The sequence below is a fragment of the Capra hircus genome, chromosome 3, assembly GCF_001704415.2.
Source record: "Capra hircus breed San Clemente chromosome 3, ASM170441v1, whole genome shotgun sequence".
Lineage (NCBI taxonomy): Eukaryota > Metazoa > Chordata > Mammalia > Artiodactyla > Bovidae > Capra > Capra hircus.
Window position 1 is genome coordinate 93,610,607 of NC_030810.1, and position 21,504 is coordinate 93,632,110.

The 21,504-nt window shown below is 47.0% G+C and overlaps 1 protein-coding gene and 1 long non-coding RNA gene across 3 annotated transcripts in view; both read left to right on the forward strand.

Annotated features, from left to right (window-relative positions):
* Window positions 1,080-21,504, forward strand: part of ATP1A1 (ATPase Na+/K+ transporting subunit alpha 1) — a 32,864-nt gene continuing 12,439 nt past the window's right edge. Inside the window, exons 1-11 of the mRNA XM_018045956.1 lie at window positions 1,080-1,431; window positions 12,510-12,614; window positions 13,217-13,276; window positions 15,976-16,179; window positions 16,804-16,917; window positions 17,300-17,434; window positions 17,544-17,661; window positions 18,091-18,359; window positions 18,892-19,090; window positions 19,334-19,443; window positions 21,344-21,478. Coding sequence (XP_017901445.1) covers window positions 1,420-1,431; window positions 12,510-12,614; window positions 13,217-13,276; window positions 15,976-16,179; window positions 16,804-16,917; window positions 17,300-17,434; window positions 17,544-17,661; window positions 18,091-18,359; window positions 18,892-19,090; window positions 19,334-19,443; window positions 21,344-21,478 — 1,461 coding nt within the window. The 5' untranslated portion in view covers window positions 1,080-1,419. The remainder of the gene's footprint in view (window positions 1,432-12,509; window positions 12,615-13,216; window positions 13,277-15,975; window positions 16,180-16,803; window positions 16,918-17,299; window positions 17,435-17,543; window positions 17,662-18,090; window positions 18,360-18,891; window positions 19,091-19,333; window positions 19,444-21,343; window positions 21,479-21,504) is intronic.
* LOC108635587 lies at window positions 1,463-9,334 on the forward strand. Of its 2 annotated transcripts, none has more exons than XR_001917859.1 (2): window positions 1,463-2,193; window positions 9,105-9,334. It is a non-coding gene; the product is annotated as an uncharacterized LOC108635587 (long non-coding RNA). The 2 variants fall into 2 exon arrangements; XR_001917858.1 differs by lacking the exon at window positions 1,463-2,193 and adding an exon at window positions 2,202-5,741.

The window sequence follows — 21,504 nt, forward strand, 5'->3', positions numbered from 1 at the left end:
GTCAGAATTCCCAGAGACATGAAGTGACTCTCTCCTGCAAACCTTGTGCTTTCCCAGAGCATGCTTGACTTCCTGAAAACATTGTTAATAAAACCTTCCTTTTTAACTGCAGGAAACCTTCAGCCATTGCAGCCTCTGCAGAAGCTGTAATGGGAGGAATGCCACACCGCGCAGCCAGGCCAGGGCCCTCTGGGGGGTTTCTGGGCTCCTCACCACACTCTGGGCCCAGATCCCTCAGAGAACCAAAGGCTGAGGTGAGAGAGGCCCTGCTGTGCCAGGTGGAGGGCCAGGAGACAGGCCCTCAAACATCTTCCCCTCTGCGGAGTCCCTTTTGCTAAAGATATGCATTCCCTTAGGTTTCAGGTGTTCCTCCCCCGTTAAAGTGAATCCCCAAACAGGGCAGTTTATATTCACACAGCAACATGAATGAATTAATCGCAGGCCCTCTGGATTATTATTTGGGGGTGTTGAAGCAAAGGAGGGGGAGGGCGCTTGGGACCTCTGGCAACGCCAGCCCAGGCCCTGTAGGATATAGATAACGGGGATCCCAAGACCATAGGAGGCATTCGTGAGAACACCGAGAGGCTGGCCCCAGAGCCTGGTCAGGGAAGCCATCCGCAGGTAGGCGCGGGGCCTGGGGTCTGCAGGGATGCGCAGTCCCTCCTGCGAGCGCTGGCTTTTCCTTTAGCACCAGAGGAGCTCCCTGATTCCCAGGAAGGCCCCTCCGCGCGACGATTCTGTCCCGGGTCCGCGGAGATTCGGGGGCTCAGTTCCACGGACATCCCCGCACCCACTGCGGACCTTGCGCGCGCTCCAAAGCGGGCCGGTCACGCAGGGCGGAGAGAGGAGGTACGCGCGAGCTGCATGGCCGCCGAATCCCCGCTGCCCAGCCAGCCGGGGCGCCCCGCAGAGACACGGTCTCGGCCGCCCGGGACGTGGGCACGCGCGCCCCAGGCCCCGGCGCCCTCCTGCCTGGAGCCCTGGCCGGTCGCAGCCGGCACGGCCCCGGCCTGGGGGTGGGGTTGGGGCTGGGGGCGGAGCCAGGCCCGTGGTCGGTGTCAGGTTGCTCCGGTAACGGTGACGTGCCGGGCGTGGGCGGGGCTAGCACGCAGGTTGCATATTTTAGGAAGTGAGGAGGAGGCGCGGGCTTGAGCTGCGGCGGGGTCTGGGGCTCAGAGCAGCGGCGGGAGGAGGCGGACACGTGGCAGCAGCAGCAGTAGCAGCCCCGGCGGCGGCGGCGGCGGCGGCAGAAGGCATCGGCCCGAGCCGCCTGCCGTCTTCCCTCCTTCCCGCCTTGCGGCAGCCCTAGCTCCTTCCTCTTCGCTCCCCCGGCCGCACTTGCTTGGCCGGGAGCCGCTCTCTTTTCTCACTTATTCTCTGAACAGAAGGACCCGGCGCGGGGCGCAGACCACCGCCGCTATGGGGAAGGGGGTGAGTGTCGGGCGAGCCAGGGGAGGGGCGCGGGGAGCCCTAGTCGGGAGGCGGAGGAAGGGGAGGAAGTCTGGAGGGCGACCGCAGCCGGCGGGAGGCGAAGGAGGAGGAAGCGGCGCAGCGCGGAATGGGTTGGCACAGCGGCGAGGCTTAAAAGGCGACGCACTTTGGAAATGGAGGGAGTGCGGTAATGAGGGGCGGACGGGGGGAAGAGAGCGCCGAGGGGCCGGAGCGCGGCAGCTCCGGGCGGTGCGCAGACCCTGAGGGGCCGAGCGCGCCCGGGGTCTGGGGCTCCTGGAGGCGGCGCTTGGGAGCCGCCGGCTCTGGAGGAGAAGGAGGGAGCACGGCGGCCGGGCGGCCCTGGCCAGGAGCGGGCCGCCGGCGGCATCCCCAGCCCGCTCCTTCCCTCCCTCCTTCCGCCCGCCCTCACCTCCCGTCTCTCGCCTTCCTTTCTCCCTCCGCCCTTCTCGCCGGGAGGAAAGGCGTGCTCCTCCCCTTCCCCTGTGGGCGCTCTGCCCGGCCGGTTCCCGGGCTGCGGTTCCCGCCGCGGCTCCGGCCTGGGCCCTGGGGGGCTTGCCATGCGGGGCCGGCTTTGGGGTCCTAGGCTCCTCCTGGAGGCGCCAGGGTTTAGCCAGTTGTCGGCAGAGGCGGCCGCCCTCCCCCAAAGGGTAAAAAAAAACAACTGGCTTTCCCTTAGCGTGGAGCCGGTCAGGCGGGCTGGTGCCAGAAAGGGTGTGCCTTCGCTCTAGGATGGCCTTGAAGGTATACTTTTGAGAGCTTTGATGGGCCACTTTCCATAAACACGGGATGCACTCGGGGCAGCCTGAGCAACAGGAGTGGTCATCTTGTTGGTGGGGAGGGTGAATGTAGATTTTTTTGGAATAGCCTGGAAAGAGCACAGGCTGATCCACCAGAGTCCCCGGGTACTATAAATACGAAATAAGGAAGGGAAGCGAGGACAGTACAGGTTAGGAGTGTCTACGCAGGGAAGAGAGATTCTAGAAGCAACGAACCTCCTCCTCCCCGGGCAGGAGAGGCGAACACTGTGGGAATACCAGAACGACGGCTGGTTCCTGCATTTTTGTAACTCAGTTAACCTATAGGCCCGAGGCCAAAGTCCAGTCGAGAAAAGTTTATACAAAATGACGATCAGAAGTATCAATTGATGGGATAAAATGACCAGGTCGTGAGAATACCAGTAGGAGAGAATCCCCTCCATTGTGTCCAGGGCTTGCAGGCTGTCCGGCGCTTAGTAGGACTTTGAAGGGTCTGAGGGCTCCTCCGTGTGGAGTGAGTGATGGGGAAAGAGGGAGGGTTCATTCTTTGGGGGCTCTAGATGGATTTTGAAGGAGGTCATTGAAAGGTTTGGACCTGGTGGAGAAGGGAAGGAGAAGTGGGAATGCACAGCTTGAATCTTTTAAAAGCATAAAATGTGGAGGGCTGCTGGCTCAGGTCAAGTAGCTGAAGAGAACTGAGTGCCAGCCTCTGTCCTCGGGGGTGCAAACTGGGTTAGTGGCCTATGCTTGTACATACCATCAAACCCTAGGTCATTCCAGTAAACAGGCTCTTAAAAGCTTATTTCTTTGTCTCTTCCTCCTCAGAAAAATAGTTGATTTCTTGAGCCACACATTACTGATAGCAGGAAGGTAGAGCCCCGTAGATATGTACCCAAGCTTGGCCTAGGAAGGTGAAGGGATTTGCTCAAGGTCAAATGGTTGGTTCGTGACACACCAGATGTCCCTGATTCGTGAACAGCCTGTAGTGTCCAAGCCTAAATACTCACTCACTCACTCCTTAACAATGACTTATATGCAGAACTCTTAAGTTATTTTTCAGATGAAACTGGGGTATCTGTTGGATTAGTGAAAGATCTTTGAGTAAATTATGTCCGTAGACCTGTATGTCCCTTGGGTAACCACACACTTGCCCAGTAGTGGTAAAGATAACAGCGTACCCGGGCTGTGGAGGTTCAACCTTGATGTCTTATGGATTCTAATAACATGTCTAGGGGCTAGCAAACCCAAAGTTGGAATTGTAACTGGTTAACACAGGCTGATATTCTGCTTATCTGCCGAGTTGTCATTAGTATTTTGAGTACTCTGATGAATTGAACATTAGGGAGGGTGTATCTGTGTGTGTGTGTCTGTGTTCTGGTGGTGGTGGTGGTGGTGGTAATTCTTCTGGGATAAAATAACTGCTTTTGTCCCTAGTGACTTACTCTGATAGTCCAAATGTTCAGAAGGATATTTTATGCTGAAATGTTGGGATTTTTCCACATGGGGATTAAAATGTGGGTGGAGTGGTGACTAAAGCCCTGCTGATAATTGGTTAACCAGGAAGCCTGTGCTGGCAGCTAATTTTTAAGGTCATTGTTCATTTCTTCCCCTCCTCTTCCCACTACTGTTGGGGGCCCAGGTTTTGACTGTATTTCAGGTGATTTTAGTTCTCCTTAAAAAATCGATCTCCTAAGCTTTGGGTAATGAAATGAAAGAACCAGCTCCTGCTGAATCATTCCTGGATGAAATAGGATTTTGTCCTTTTTTTTTTTTTTTTTTCTTTTCATACTGGCTGCTTTTGCCAGTGACTTGGCTTAAATCCGCAGCTCGGCCTACCACCCACAATTCTTTAGCCAACCAAAGATATGCAAGAAACTTTATTTTTCTCAAGTTTACAGAAGACCAGGCTGGGGAGGAGGGATGTCACTAGGCCTTTCCCCGCAGTTCTCCATTGTTAGAACATTACCTTAGTTACCTAGCTTATGGGTAGTGATGTAAAGAGGAGCTGGGGAAAAGGTGCAGGTTACACAAGGTATACACATGTCAGCAGAAATCCTGGTTGCAGGGTAACACTGTCAGCTGCCCTTTTGGAGCTCAACTTGAAAGTGGCTGAATCTCCTATGGCTGCTGTAAAGCCAGGACTTTAGACTGAAAACATCATAAGGCAGAGTTCTCAGGATGGAAAGTTGCCTGGGCCCAGCTGGAACAAGTGGAGTGGTTACGGGAGGAACTGGGGACAGAGAAGGTTGGGGTTGCATCACATCCTTTGCCTGTCAAGTGTTCAGTGTATCTGAGTGTGATTTTTTTTTTTTCCCCCCTGCCACCCGCCCCCACTTTCTGTACCCTGCTGCTGCTCTGAGGGTGTATTCTCTTTGGGTAACTTACTGTTGGTTAATTTGTAGTTTTCTCTGCCAGTAAGTTTGTAACACTCTGGTGACTCACCTTTGGGTGGGAGGGTAGGAAAGGGGAGGTCTGCATCATAAATCTGAGAAGATTGAGAGTAGGCTCAGCCTGACAACCCCCCTCCCCCAAAAGGAGGGGGAGGAATTTTTAAAAACCTAGTAAAATGTTTAGGCAGGGGAAGAGTAAAGCTTAAAATACCCAGCCCCCACCCCCTGCCCAAGTGTTATTCCTAAATTGCATTTTAAAAAGAAAAAAGTGGATTCAACATTACATAGCCCATCCATTCTCCACCCCAGAACCCTTTTAGAGCATTGTTTGCTGGCTATGATTTTAGCAGTGAATGAATAGATTAGTGACTAGTGACTCTGTTCAGTCAGGCTGTGTTCTTTCACATAGTATATCCAAATTTAAGACTGACAGTGGCTTTAAAGATAATTTTCTTGAAAGGAGTTTGTGTGGAAAAGTAAAACTAGTTTCTTTATTTAAAACAAAAAGGGTTATAAAAGCCCCGAAGCGTCCGTTTCTCATCTGACCCTTAGCTAGAGTACTCACACGTTTATAGAGTGCAGGGCAAGTGAGAGTGGCACCTGTTATTGTTGGGCTTTTGGCATTGAGAGATCAAGCATGTATCAAGTATGGGTTTGTGCTGTTCACCAGTTAAGTCTTAAGCCTTTTCAAAGCTAGAAAATAGTTTTTCTCTCACCTGAAAAAAAAAAAATACTGAGGGTTCGAAAGAATGGAAAGTATTATGAATTACCCACCCCAGGGAGGCCAAGTGAAAGTGTCAGTGGACTCAGCTGGGATGATGGCTTTTTAAGTTCTCATCTACTTTCACTTTTCAGGTAAAAGGCTTTACATTTTCAGAGTCTTGGTCAAGGTCGTATGAAATGAAATGGGCTTTTCAGCCCTCTGTGAGGGGTGGGAGGACGAGCATCTGTGCTGTGGTGCCTCCTCCTAGCTGCCCAGGGCCCTCTGCCAGCCAGCAGGCCAGAAGAAGAAACACGAGTGTCAGATCAGATGGCCTCACAGTAATCAGAGTGGCTGCTTTTGGCCAGCACAACACTGGGCAGAATGTTTCCCTGGCCCTGCCAGAGCTGTCCAATTCTGGATTCCGCTGAAATTACATGTCCAGTAAGTGATAATGTGAAGGACAGAGACTTTTAAAATCCACTAACTATTTTCTTAAACTCATCTTCGTTTATGTATTTTTGGAAAAGGAGACGTAACCAAATCAGGCTTGAACTTTCTCACGTTGCTATGAATCGAGTGTGTGTGTGAGAGGAAGTGTATTCTTTGGCTGGAGTCGGAGAGAGACTGTTCCTCTGCATATGAGTCACCTCCTTAGTTGTGCTTAAATCTGTCATCAGGAATCCACAAGAAGTTCTTCATTTATTTGACTAATGTTTGAGATAGCAGACTCTGTCAGTGAGAATAGAAGCACCCCACTCTACCCCCCAACCCACCCTGCAGTTTTCCTCTCTGGTTTCCTATGGATCCTGAGTCGAGGGAATTTTGGCCAGTAGACCCCATTCCTTAGTTCCGTTGTGACTTTACAGTGAATTATATCTGGACGTTAATTAGTTCTGTATCTGGTTTTATTCAAACCCTCTGTAGTAACAGCTAGTAGATTTTTTTCTGTTGGTGATCTGAACAGTGGATCCTTGATGCCTGTGCTTTGATCTTTGGGACCTGCATTGTTTTCGGTGTTCAGGTTTCGTGGATCAGGGGGACTTGGCACTCAGTTTATCTTTCCTGTTTGTCGGCATGGTGAGGGCAGATCCTCATGCACTTTGGGGTGTTCTCCTCTTGTGTTATGGTGCCATATTGGTTTTTTTTTTAACCCAGGGGGCATTTCTCTAGGTTATCACTGCCTTTGTTCTTTTCAGCCCTACAGCTATATTACTTCCCACCCTAGGCTGCGGGGTACCAATTGAGGGGGAGTGATCAGGACTTTGGAAATTAATTCAGTCTGCTTTTAATGCTTGTGCCAGTTGTTAATCCATGGTCTCTCAAACCAACAACTTCTTTCGAGTAGCACTAGCCAGAGTGGTCTGACAAAATGAGAAAGGGTTAAGGAGGGCAGCAAATGGGGGGAATAGGCAGAATATTTTAACTCTTTCCAACCCAGGCACCTAGTGTAGAGGTAGAAAGTAACACCCCATTTTTAAAACTGAAAAAGCACATTTTTAAAGAGGTAGTAAATCTAAAGTATATTGATTATTTAGATGCTTTAGATTTTTTTTTTGAATGATCATAAATGTATACTAACTATTGCAGGTAGGGTGGGCTGTCAGGCTCCTTAAATTTCACATGCAGGTTGATTGGAGAGGAAGGTTAAGCCTTGTTCATTTTGGGCTGAGGGAACCTGCCGGCTAGAGCTGGAGCTGCTTTCTTTGCACTCTGCTGGCTGATGGACTGCAGCCCAAGTTTGGAGGGACTGAGCTGAGTTCACAAAGAGACCCACTGCTATGGCCTGGCTGCTTGGTATTCCCCAGGTCCACCACGGTTTAGGTAAGGGAGAGAAGGAGTGTGAAGGTAGGGTGTTCCTTGGGTCACCTCCTGTTCCTCACTGCCCTAAATGCTGCTGGCTGTAGAATCACAGCAGTGCCTGCCCTCTCCCATCTCCAGCCTCAGATCCCTGGCAAGAGAACATTCTTTGTACATAAACTTCTTAGTCATTTGGGAGTGATCAGAGCTGTAATGAACTTGGTGTGATAATATTTTCTGTTTTCTTTGTTTTAGTTGATGATAAAATTAAAAAATGCCCAAAATGAGGTTTCTTTTTTTAAGATTATGACTTTTCATAGTCAATGAAGAATGGCAGTGATATAAGTCAATTAAAACCAAGTTATAATAACTTTCATGTAGTGCTTTGCACAGTACCTTCACATATACTATTAGGTTTGATAATGATGTAATAATACATCAGGAAGATCCACGCCCCCATCCCTTATATATATAAAAGAAAGATGTAGTCTACTCTAGGCAGTATTCCTAGGCAACCAGCAGGATCAGAGAGAGATCATCCCTTTGACTTCCCTGCCTAATTGGAATCAGAGGTACCCTTTCTACAGCCCTCTTGGCCAGCTTTTAAACGGGCTGCATTTGGGGCAGTTACTTTTACTCTTCTTCTGGCCCATCTTGATAGTCCAAAGCATGCTTTGTCAGTTTTAGAAACAGTGCTGGCTTTAGGTGTTTTGGTTTTGGATTTGACGGTAGCCCCTTGATTCATCAGACTATTAGAATGCCATCTAGAGTCTTTAGTAGTTACCCCCAAGTGTTATTTCCATTTTAGGCAAGGAGGAAACTGAGGCTGACTGTTCAGGATTGTCTTGCTGGCATATGGCAGAGCTAGAATGACCTGGGGCTGACTTAAAAGCACCATCCATATTCCCATCCCAAGGGTATAGATGTCTTTGCTCCCAAGTACCCTCCAGACTTCATCAACAGCAACTTCTGAAGTCTGAAGGTCTCTGACCTCCCTACTGGCCACAGGGGATTGTGCTGATAGGGTGGGAACTGTGGTCAGATGTCCACTCTGCTCAATTGAGAACATCTCCAAGGCCTGCCCTCCTGGGGGCTTGTAGAGATGGATCTGAGGGCCTCAGGGCAACTTTAGCTTATGCAGACCTCCAGTGACTCAACCTCTGGGATAGAAACTTCTCTCCTAAACTCCTTGTACCTTCTTTGTGTGCCTTTTAAAAAAAATTAGGGATAATTCTTGGCTTCTCTTATGGCTCAGCTGATAAGAAATCTGCCTGCAATGCAGGAGACTTCGGTTCAATCCCTGGGTCAGGAAGATCCCCTGGAGAAGGAAATGGCAACCCACTCCAGTATTCTGGCCTGGAGAATTCTATGGACTGTATAGTCCATGGGGTCACAGAGTCAGACACGACTGAATGACTTTCACTTTCATATGGATAATTCTCTGTACCTGTCATATCTGCTTCCCACTCCTCCCTCTTTAAATTGTCAATTACTGAAGAAGAGGAACGTGCCTCGTCAGCCCCAACAGATCATGCTCATTGTAAGGATTCAGTCTGTGCTTTTAAAGGAGTGAAGGTTGGGGCCTCGGCCTGGGGGCTGGAGTGCTGAGGGTGGGCACCTCCCCTGTGCTGCATACCAGCCCCTTTCTGCTCTGTGCATAAATTCACAAACGTGAATAGATGACAACAGAAAATGGTGTTAGCAGCGAAGTGAAGTTGCTCAGTCATGTCTGACTCTGTGACCCCATGGACTCTAGCCTACCAGGCTCCTTCATCCATGGGATTTTCCAGGCAAGAGTACTGGAGTGAGTTGCCATTTCCTTCTCCAGGGAATCTTCCCAACCCAGGGGTCGAACCCAGGAGGAGTCAGCAGCTTTGTACAGGAAGCTTTGGAAGATGTTATTTACTGTTGTCTGCCTGCAGTTGGGACAGAGTTGAACAAACAAAAGTGGTTTGGTGCTTGGGGCTGTGGGGAAAGCTGCAAGTGAATTCTGTTCTTTTCTATCAGGAGAAATCACTGAAACGAATGAAGCTCTTGCCAAAAATCCAGGACTTGTCATCGCATTTTGTGGTGAAGATGGTTGGCTAATCAAGATGACACTCAATAACCATTCAGAACTAGATGAGCTAATTCAGATGAAGAAGCAGCTGAGAAATACATAATCTGTTGAGAAGTGAAAATGAATCCCCTAAATAAACTAAGTTGAAACAGTTTAAAATAAATGCTAAATAAATTAACCTTGCTCCAGGTTTCAGCCTTGGCTCCTTTGGTTACGAATTTTCTCTCCTTACATCCTGAGCACAGTTTTCCTCTACCCAGATCAAATGGTGGCAGAACTTATAGTGAACCCTTTGAGAAAATGAAATCCCCTGGAAGCGCAGGGTGAAGTAATAACACTTTTGGTTTGAGGCTGTGTCACACTGGGCAAGCCCCTGCCCTTGTTGTGACCTCCTACTTCCTAAATTAGAACGGGGTGGAGGGGAAGGTTCACAAATGGCCCTTTTGGGGAGGGTGTAACAGTAACCTTGAGCCTCCATTGTATTTATCCCAGGGAGAGAGCACAGTGGTGCCCCAAGGGTGCTGCCCACAGAGCATGGTACCTGCCTGGCCTCTGGGCATTTCCTAATTGAAAAAATGACTTGTATACCTGGAGGAGTGGGAAGGTCATGTTATCATTCCCCTTTCCATGACCTTTGTTTTTCCCAAATGCTTTTCAAAGAAATAATAAAATGTTATCTACCCAATTTAAGTTGTTCCCTGTTCCACCCTGCATTCTACCCTTCCACACAGACAGATCCCCCCACCCTCCCCCACCCCTCCGCCGCCCCGGCCCCTTGAAACTAGTAATTGAGATTGGTAGGGACTGAAGTAATGTTTGGTTCCCATCAAGATGAGCTAGTATTATTGTTTTACTTGTAGGAAAGAACTGAATTGCATAAGCAGCCTGGTCTTCTGGACAAACAGTGCCTAGTGAAACGATTAAAATCTTGAAGGAAAAGAAATATCTCGTTAGTACTTCCCCTGTCTCTTTCACAAATCTCCTGCTTTAAACTTACCCCCTCTTAGTATGCCATGAATTGATGGAGAAAGGGGAGGGTTATTAGGGGGGCTCTATTTCCAGCTACCTTAAGCATTGAGAACTGTGAAGCTTCAGGCAAGGGGTCTGTTTTTGCAAAGGGGGATAGAACTTTGGAACATATCCAAGTTTTAGCTGGTCTAATAACTCTCTCCCCCTCTTTCAGAGTGTAAGATGTTGAAAGCCAGAAAATAATCAAAGCCTACAGATGGTGAGGCAGAGGGATTTTAACTCTGATTTTCATATATTTAAATTAAATATCTTTTAATGATACTCAACTTTGCTTAGAGAATTTGTGGACTGGATTTTAAAAATAAATACAAACTGGCCACATGAGTCTTTGAGAGCTCCCTAGTCAATGTGTTTAACGTTTCAGTGTTGGGCTTCTTCATTAAAAATACGAAGGCAATCCAGTGGTCCGCGCGAGGAGGGCGGAGGGGGTGGCCTTTTTTTTTTTTTGGTTTGTGTTGTCTTGTTTGCTTCCAGTGTGTGATGATATTCCATCTTACCTCTGGCACCAGGGCTCCACCAGAGAGGCGCTCACCAGCGTGGTTGCTCCATAGTGGAGAGAATGTTGAGAATGTTGACTATCTTTAGCTCTCCTTCATTCTTAACAGATAAGATACAGAAAGCTAAAGGACACTCTGAAAAAATTAATCTGCAGGGAACACTGTAAATGTAACCACACAAGTTGAGCAGTGTGAATACTGTACGTGTCCTTATGTCTTGGTAGCACAAACTTGAAGTTACAATCTCTTTAGAGTCTTAAGGGGTATTTTTCAAATTCAACTCGGACAAGTCATTTCCAAGTGTTAGACAAGAACCCAGTTTCGGGCCCTGGAAGGGGTCCGCCTTCTTGCAACAAAGTGATTATAGTATTTATTTACAACCATATCTGCTATAAGGTATTTATGTTTTGTTTTTTTTTAACACAGTATCATTTTAATCTAGACAGTGTTTCTACTTATTGCCTTAGTACCTGGTGTACTGAAAATTAGAAGTGAATAAGGGAGAGCTGTGAATGAACAGAAATTGCACCACAGAGCACCCATTGTAAGAAAATTGCTAAGATTGCCTTTCTTTTCCCTTCTTAGGAGATGGTGGTGGTTGCAAGCAGATTGTGGGCTGGAGGCCTCTGGAGTGGGGGGGTCTCTTCTGCTCTGGGGACCACCCTTAGGAGCACTAAGTTCCGGCCTTGTGTAGCTGAGCGCAGGCATTTTCAACAGGAGGTGGGGGAGTGGAACAATCTAAATTTAAACTATGGAATCAACGTTTTCTCTAAAAATTGTTCCAGTTTTCAAGAGGCGTAGGTGGATCCTGTGAATTGTGTGATAATGCACATGCTTCTCCTATATCCTGCCTCTGTCAAAACATTTCCAGGGACTTTTCATTTGGGGGCTTTATTCTCAGGCTGCAGATTAGGGTGGGGAGTCCCTTTTTTGGTTTTCACTTAAAGAATTTGAAAGACTCTTGGGCTGACTTCTTTTTTTAAATAAGGTAAAAAAGTTCGTACTCTTAGGCAAGCCCTAAAGGTATTATATTTAAAGTTGGTATGTAATGACTTCTTTAAAGTTGGTATGTAATGACTTCTTTGCAAAGATAAGAATTAAACATGATAATCAAGTCATTAGCATTTAGGTGTGTATCATTTAGTCCTCTCAAACATCTAAGGGAATGGGCACCATCATCTCTGTGCTAGGGAAGAGAATAGTGCAATTTCAGAATCAGTGATTTGCCCAAGGACACACAGGTGTTAAGTGGTGGAGCCCAGGATTTGATGTCTGATTCAGAGTACAAGAAGAAGGAAATGGCAACCCACTCCAGTGTTCTTGCCTGGAGAATCCCATGGACGGAGAAGCTTGGTGGGCTACAGTCCACGGATCGCAAGGAGTTGGACACGACTGAGCGACTTCACTTTTGGAGTACAAGTGCATGAGTATAGTGTATTATACTCTAAGTTAGTGATGTGAAGATAGTTTCATCTTTCAGTGGGGAGGATGAAGGGCCATGATATGGAAATGTTGACAGCACAACCTTCTCTCCCGCCCCCCACCCCAGACGGAAGCAACTGGGAGGGCCATTCTGAGTCCTGACAAGGCCTTCCCACTGGTCTTAGCCCTAGGGTGCAGATGGCCTGTCTTGAGCTAGAGATGGCAGTATTCTGGATCATACTGGATTGTTGTTGAGTATGCCTCATCAGCACATATATTTCCATGGATATTAGCCCAATGACTCTTCAAGATGCCTAAAACTGCTGAAAATCCTTTCTCCACAACCTTGAATTTTGAGATGCTGTTCCTAATTCACAATCACACCTTTCCCCCGTTCCTCTATAGGTTGGACGTGATAAATATGAACCGGCTGCTGTTTCAGAGCATGGCGACAAAAAAAAGGCCAAGAAAGAGAGGGATATGGACGAGCTGAAGAAAGAAGTTTCTATGGTAAGTACCAGCAGGAAGGGTGCTTTCTGTTCTTAAGTATGAATTGTATCTTATATCCTTGAGTGTGTGGTGCCCCTCCCCCCAGCCATTCTTCAATCAGATTTGCTTCATTTTCAAAGTAAAGAGATTATAGCAGTCCTACAAATGTTACTGAATCGTAGAGGTTGGTAGGGAAATTTTTCATTGTAAAAGCTATCAGCGGGTTGGACAAGTTATTCAATACTCTGTATTCAGTATTCAATACTCAATATTCAACCAAAGGTCCACAGAGGAGTGGTTGATATCATGGGCCTTTGCTTCTGTGTTTCTGAATCATCTTGAATGTAGGGAACTTTCAGCCTCTTCAGGCGGTGGAGGCCTCCACGGATGCAACCTGTCTAGAATTTGCCTGGTCAGGCTGTGAAGGCCCCCATCATACAGCTTGAGCCATTCTCTGTTGAAGACCACTCAGTAGGAGCTGTGTGGTCACCAAGCCATTGGCAATGGTGAGAGTATATATACTAACTTGTGTTCTGAGCCTAATGATAGTGAGGGATGACACTGATGGTTTTTTAATTCTTTTTTTAGTGATAAAATGTTTAATTCTTTCTGTTTTCCCTTAGGATGATCATAAACTTAGCCTTGATGAACTTCATCGCAAATATGGAACAGACTTGAACCGAGTATGTTGTAATTTTTATTTGTTTGCATAGAGTTCTGCTCTTTCCTATCACATTTTCCCCTGGTATCACAGGCCTAACCTTGGCGACTCTGGAATAGTGATAGCCACCATCCATATCATGTCTGCTGTGTGACATGCACAGAGCTTGGGCTCTTATGTGCTGTTTTACTATTTTGTTTCCCCTGAAACTTTTTGAAAATAGTCATTATTTTCCCCATCTTGTAGCAAGTGACAAGCAACAAGTAGGAGCTCCAGGATTTGAAACCAAACAGATCCAAGGTCATGCTTACCACCTGACCTTGTGGGCACAGATGTTCCGTTTATTCTTTGAAAATTTCAACTAGTTGAATCTTGAACAATTCAGATTTTTGTATTTTTATCAGCTAGCTCATGGTAGTAGGTCAGAACCTTGGTTTATTCTGTCATTTATTAGGAACTTTTTTTTACACAGTTCAAAGAAACTTCAGTAAAATATGTACCTTATATCCTTGTTATCTAGTGGATTTTGATATTAACTTTGCTGCAAATAATATAAAAGTAAAATCGGGGCAGGGGGGAGTTTGTTCTTTTCTGGACAGTCACTAATAAGTCTGAGGAATGACTTGAGTGCCAGCTACGATGGAGCTGTTTTTTCAGTAAATTACCAACAAGCTCTGAGAAGTTTGGGGCCTTAGGCTCTGAGAGGAGGCCCGGCACTAAGACCCAGCAGGCAGTTGGTCTCTGAGCACCTCATGTGGGTTATCTCACTGAAGTTTACTCTAGGTTCCTATGACGTGTGTTCTCTGCAACCTAGGTCACTTACTCAAATGCTGTGGGGCCGTTGTCTTGTAAAATGGGGTTAATGAAAGGGTTGGGTAAAGGTTGTGGTGAGAATTAAAGTTAACTGGAAGTACTGGATTCAGTGCCCCATATGCAGAGACAGCTCAGATGGCTGGTGTCGGTGGTGGTCATTCTCTCCAGGGATTGTGTCGTGAACTTGAGGCAGAGGAAGGTCCTGAAGTAAGTCCATGTGGACCCTGTAGGTGTTCTTGTCCCTTTCCCCATATTCCCTCCTTGATTCTGATATTAAAGATAACTTGAGAACAAAATATATATACATGCTTCCGGCACACATGTTTTTTATGTCTTTTGTGAAAGTAACCACATTTTCCCCTCATGGTGGGAGCCGTGTGTCTCTTACCTGCTGTCAGTGCATCTTGGGTTTAAGGCCATTACGAAACAGCAGGGCCTCGGTACAGTGGGCTCTTCTTCAGTTCAGTTCAGTCGCTCAGTTGTGTCCGACTGTTTGCGACCCCATGAATCGCAGCACGCCAGGCCTCCCTGTCCATCACCATCTCCCGGAGTTCACTCAGATTCACATCCATCGAGTCCGTGATGCCGTCCAACCATCTCATCCTCAGTTGTCCCCTTCTCCTCCTGCCCCCAATCCCTCCCAGCATCAGAGTCTTTTCCAATGAGTCAACTCTTCGCATGAGATGGCCAAAGTACTGGAGCTTCAGCTTTAGCATCATTCCTTCCAAAGAAATCCCAGGGCTGATCTCCTTCAGAATGGACTGGTTGGATCTTCTTGCAGTCCAAGGGACTCTCAAGAGTCTTCTCCAACACCACAGTTCAAAAGCATCAATTCTTTGGTGCTCAGCCTTCTTCACAGTCCGACTTTCACATCCATACATGACCACAGGAAAAACCATAGCCTTGACTAGACGGACCTTAGTCGGCAAAGTAATGTCTCTACTTTTGAATATACTGTCTACGTTGGTCATAACTTTCCTTCCAAGGAGTAAGCGTCTTTTAATTTCATGGCTGCAGTCACCATCTGCAGTCATTCTGGAGCCCCCAAAAATAAAGTCTGACACTGTTCCCACTGTTGCCCCATCTATTTCCCATGAAGTGATGGGACCGGATGCCATGATCTTCGTTTTCTGAATGTTAAGCTTTAAGCCAACTTTTTCGGTCTCCTCTTTCACTTTCTTCCAGTGAATACTTTTTTTTTTTTAAGATTTTATTTGTTAATTTTTTGGCCACCCCAGATGGCTCATAGGATCTTAGTTCCCTAACCAGGGATCAAATCTTGGCCCTTGGCAGTGAAAGCCCATGTCTTAATCACTGGACCACCAGAGAAGGCCCCCAGTGAATACTTCTCAACTGATGGGTGTCCTGGGGTTATTAGCATCAGATATTACACATGTGACCCCCTTCCCCACCAGACAGGTGTTTTAATTGCCATCCAAGGAATAAAGTTCTATACTGAAATTTGGCAGTTAACCAAGTAACAGGATGGATTCTGACAGCTTTTTTTTTCCTCCTTTGATATTAATAGTGTTTTTTTCTTTTTCCACTTCCTTGACAGATTCAATACACAGGAAACTCTTGCAAAACTGAATCAGTTAGTTAAGGTGGTTATCTTTTTGGTAAATGCAGTTTGGCGTGAATTCCTTCTGTAAAACTCAGAAGAGACCATACCAGATTCCAATCTGTCCATGGGTCAATTTTAAAAGTATTTCAGTCTGAGTGTTGTAGGTTTCTCAGGACATTTGGGCTCTTGTTTGCCTGAACCATAGGGTGATCATCAGGATTTTGTAGCTTCTGCATTGGCCTGGGACATTTAGTTTCTCTCTGCTTCCTTCTCAGCTGTCGGTAGCTGTGTTAGCTTGTGAGCTCTGAAGCGCTTGGTCTTACTTATATCCCTCTGTTTCTCAGGGCTTAACAACTGCTCGAGCTGCTGAGATCCTAGCCAGAGATGGACCCAATGCCCTCACGCCCCCTCCCACAACCCCTGAATGGGTCAAGTTCTGTCGACAGCTGTTTGGGGGGTTCTCAATGTTACTGTGGATTGGAGCAGTTCTTTGCTTCTTGGCCTATGGCATCCAAGCTGCTACAGAAGAGGAACCTCAAAATGATAATGTGAGTACCTTAGTTCCTAGTGTGGATTGTTAGGTATGCGTAAATATCTGCCATCTATTTATTTTCAGTCGCTACGGGTTACTTGATGGTTTTACACTCTGGGGAAAGTAACATCAGCGTCGATTGCCTTCAGGGCCCATACGTCTTCCTTCTTCACTTCAGGTTCTCTCTCTGTCTCCTGCCCTGTGTTGAGATGTTCTTCCAAGCTGGGCATCTACCCTGCACGCTACTGCCCTGAATGGGCAGCTCTGCTCAGACCCTGTGCAGGTCCTGTTGCCACTTGGTGGAGGGCATAGTTTTTAACATTGGAACATTACACGCATCCAGAAATGTTTGGTAGCCATTCTTCAAGTCACAAGTTGTCTTGAAAATACGTTTAACAAAGCAGGAGAAACTGATTCATCTGGAACACTTCCCCAAGCTAGTGACCAGTATCAGTGTGACTCCATTTCTGACTTTCTTGGACACTGTCTCTGGGAAGAAGCATGAAGGCATGAGTTTTGTATTTCTGAAGCCTTGATCTCTCTCTCTTTTTAAGTGTTTTTTATTCAGTCGAAAGTTAACTGACTGTTCCCAGTCCTTTGCCGAGAGCTCTGCCGCCCTAACCCGTCTGTTCTGTTCTAGCTGTACCTTGGTGTGGTGCTGTCTGCTGTTGTCATCATAACCGGGTGTTTCTCCTACTATCAAGAAGCTAAAAGCTCCAAGATCATGGAGTCCTTCAAAAACATGGTTCCTCAGGTACCTGCTGCTTTTTGTCCTTCCCTGTCTGGTAACTTGACAGCACCAGGAGTGTGAACCAGTGTGAGCTTAAGGCCTTCCGAGTATTCAGTGGCTCCACCAGAGAGAGAGGGACACCTCCCCTGACCCAAGACCACATCTGTTTTTCTTGTACCCGGAAAGTGAGTGTCTCCCCTCTGAGCGTACCACACAGTGGCAGCATGAAGACTGCCTCTTAGGTAACCTGAGCAAGCTTTCCTTAACTTGGTATAAATAAAAAGCTAAATCTTGGTTGTAATGCAGATAGTTGAGATTACAGATGGTTTTGTAATTTTGATACTACCTTCCCGGTGGTATCCATTTTTACTTGATGGAATGGTGTAAACGTCTCCCCTTCCAAAAGCAAGCTCTCGTGATTCGAAATGGTGAAAAAATGAGCATAAATGCGGAAGAAGTTGTCGTCGGAGACCTGGTGGAAGTGAAAGGAGGGGATCGAATTCCTGCTGATCTCAGGATCATTTCCGCGAATGGCTGCAAGGTAGGTTTAAACAGCCTCCGTGCTTGGGGCAGAGGGAATGGAGTGGTCCCGCAGCCCCAGAGAAGGCTCGTGTTGCTCATGTGACATGTTTGACTTTATTCACGGGCAGGTGGATAACTCCTCACTCACGGGAGAATCAGAGCCACAGACCAGGTCTCCGGATTTCACCAATGAAAATCCTCTAGAGACACGGAACATTGCCTTTTTTTCAACCAACTGTGTTGAAGGTAGGACCATTTTGAAGCACTCTTCAGCACAGCGTGGCATTTATCTTGGGCTTTAATGACAATCACCAAAAAAAATAACCCCGCGGCCACAATTTCTCTTTGTTTTGTGGGTCCCATTTTTGGCCGCTTCAGTCAAACATGGCAGAAGCAGTTGACATGCTGGCAGGAAGACACAGTAAACCTCGTGGCTGCTCTTCCCCTGTTCCCTCTGCCTCACATGTCCCTCTTAGCAACGCTAAGCTCAAGGAAGGTTTGGAGCTATGGTCCTGCTAATGGAGTGAAATCCCTTTGCCAGAGTCCATATAGTTTAAAACAAACAGCATGTGGCCCTTAAAATTATGGGTGTTTCTTCTCTTTCTTCAACCCTGGTGTGTAGTTGTGCAGATTCTGCAGCTTCACTGATAAAATTTCCCGTACTCTTTTTTTAAGGCACTGCACGTGGCATTGTTGTGTACACCGGGGATCGAACCGTGATGGGCAGAATTGCCACCCTGGCTTCTGGGCTGGAAGGGGGCCAGACTCCCATCGCTGCAGAAATTGAACATTTTATCCACATCATCACGGGTGTGGCTGTGTTCCTGGGCGTGTCTTTCTTCATCCTTTCTCTGATCCTTGAGTACACCTGGTTAGAGGCTGTCATCTTCCTCATCGGCATCATTGTAGCCAACGTGCCAGAGGGTTTGCTGGCCACCGTCACGGTAAGAGGCTGCGGAAAGGTGATGCTTGCCCACTCTGAAGGCCTGCCTCAGTGTGAGGTTCATCCACTACCCTCTCCTAGGGGGCTGCTGACTTGGTTTTCTGGTTTTTTTTTCTTGCATGTGTTTATATGTGGGTTTTCTTTGGAGCCAGCTGGGTAGGGTTAAACAGTGAGAAGACCTCAGCACATTTTTATGTGGAAGATAGTAACCCAGAAGCATACTTTTTTTTTTCCCCCTTGAGTTATCACATGATCCAGAACAGTGTAGCCCAGAAAGGAGAAGGACTTAGGGCTAAGTGGGAAAAGCAGAATATGATAAATCCTGACTGTTTTCACTTTGCTTAATAGCCTTTTTGGAGGGGGTGGAAGGAGCCCCATATACACGTGACCATTATTATTTCTTCTGACTTCAGAGAAAGGTTAGAGAGATTTAGTTTTAAGAAAGACTTCTGTGGGGGCAGGGGTAGCCAGAGTTCCTATAGAACGGCTGCCTGGCCATTTGAAGTATTAATAATCTCTTCCCAATGCTTTAGGTGTGTCTGACCCTGACTGCCAAGCGCATGGCCAGGAAGAACTGCTTAGTGAAGAACCTGGAGGCTGTGGAGACCTTGGGATCCACGTCCACCATCTGCTCAGACAAAACTGGAACTCTGACCCAGAACCGAATGACAGTGGCCCACATGTGGTTCGACAACCAAATCCATGAGGCGGACACGACGGAGAATCAGAGCGGTGAGGCCGGCCCGCCCCCACGGCTCAGCCTCCCCTGCCTGAAGTTTATCGAACGTCCTGGTTTTCGATGTTTCTGGTTTGGGGGTTTCGTTTTGGTGTTTTTGCATGTCAATTCAAGCATGGTTGGAAAAATGCCTGAAACCTGACTCGTTTATGGGGAAAGGAGGTGTGCCATTTCACATCTTTATGGGACTTCAGTACCAAGCTAAGCTCTTTCTTCTTGTCTCTTTTTGCCTCTACCAGGTGTTTCATTTGACAAGACTTCGGCCACCTGGCTCGCTCTGTCCAGAATTGCAGGTCTTTGTAACAGGGCCGTGTTTCAGGCTAACCAGGATAACCTGCCTATCCTGAAGGTATGCTCAGCAGCTCTGTTAAGATTGCCTTCAGGTTGTGCACAGGCCACACCGGAACCACCGCCTGAAGGTTCGCTTTAAAAAGCACGTGACCTTTGGGTATTGTAAAATCGTTGTCTATTGTAAGACACTTGGAATGGTATGTAACTCTCTGCTGTGTGTAACCTGAGTTGTATTGCCTGTAGATCCCCAAGTACTTATAGTACCCTGTGGTCCATAAAGATCAGTAAAGGGGGAATGTATGGGAAAAACTGACTAAAGTGAGAGTGGGGGGCAGGCCGTCCACCTAACTTGTAAAACCCAGCTTGACTCCTTGAATTTATATCCCAATCACCTAGTGGACAGTGAGGGCTACTTTTGTGACCTGATAATCGTATTTGCAAATTATGATACAGCAGATTCCAGCCAATCCCTTAAGCCATTTATTTTCTTAAAATAGCTCAGCTATTTCTCTTATCTTATTTGTTCTTAGCTTGCTTACTAATGATGCAAAAAAAAGCTAATTAAGCTCAGCCTCCTGGAATTCACATGAAATTTGCAATGACTAAGATATTACTGTGTGACCCAGTAAAGACTCGGTCCCAGAAAGGTCATGAGCTATACAAGGCCCTTGAGGCTGAGAGGAGCTACGTGGAGCCCCTTAGGGTGGCTCACTCTCCCCTAAGCTGCCTGTGGTGGATCTGGGTAGAAACTGTGTTGTCCAAGAGAATATGGCTCAGATGGAATGGAGATGACCTCTGTTTTGAGGATGGGGCTCCTTTATTCTTTAAAGGAGTTTCTTGGCATTGAATCAGTGTTGATTTGGGGATGTTGGCTCATCTTGGGATAAAGCTTGAGATGGCCTGCTTCATCGTTTTCTTTACCTCAAAGTGGAACTTTCTAGGCTTTGAGCATGGGGACTCATAAGTATCCAACCTTTTCTCATTTCAAAGCTCCAGGAAGGTAGCATGAGCTGCTGTTTCTAAGTTATTTCAGGAGTCTGGGGCCATGTTATGTTAATGACATTATAAAAAAAAAAAAGGGACCTACAGCCCTATTCTGCTTTGATAATTGCCTTTTATTAAAGTGATCCTACTTCCTGCTTCTTACGAAACCTGGCCACATTTCTTATTAAAAAGAACTCCCATATCTATAAGGGAGCATTCATTTGCCCATCTGCACGTGTGGTCTGGTATGCCACAGTTGTAAAATACTCTTCTGTGTGGAAGTTGAGTGCAGCCGAAAGTGCTTTTTAGTGTGTCAAAATGTGCCACAGTGTATAGCGTACAAAATGCGTGATACCTGAAGTGTGGGCTTCAACTAAAACGGGAGCTGATGACATTAGTGTTGGAACTAATAATAACTTTCAGTTCGCATCATTCAGGCCCAGATAATCCTGCACAATTAAATTATGTTTAAAGCATAAAGTCCTGCTTAGTCTTTGACACAGACCATTTGCCCTCCATCCTGAGAACCCAGGGCGTTTTCTTCTTAAATTGCAGGGCAGTGAAGGGGACTATAACTATTTACATTGTCACTCTGTATTTTCTGATTCATAACTAGAAATAGGTGGTTGGGAATAATACTGTCTTTGAGACTTCTCAGCAGTCCCGGGGAAGCTTAAAAAAAAAAAAAGTCTGGAGTGGGTTGGAAGAGTATGTCATGCCTCCCCCAGGGCTCAGTGACACCTTGCACCAGTTTGGGTAGGGTGAGGAGGGCAGGCCAGGAAGAGTTTGGAATTTGAGAATAAAGGACTGTGATGGGTGGTCACACCCCAGAATGGTGCTCTTCCTCGCCCACCTCCCCTCTTCTGTCAGATGGGAAGATAGTCCAAGCTTTCTCCTGGGTTTCGGTAGTGTAGTGCTGACGTGCTACAGGGCGAAGCGCTTTCAGGGTGACTAATGGAGACATCTGTTCACAGCGGGCTGTAGCAGGTGATGCATCAGAGTCTGCGCTTCTGAAGTGCATTGAGGTGTGCTGCGGTTCTGTGAAGGAGATGAGAGAGAGATACGCCAAGATCGTCGAGATCCCGTTCAACTCCACCAACAAGTACCAGGTCTGAGGATCTGGGGCCTCATTGCT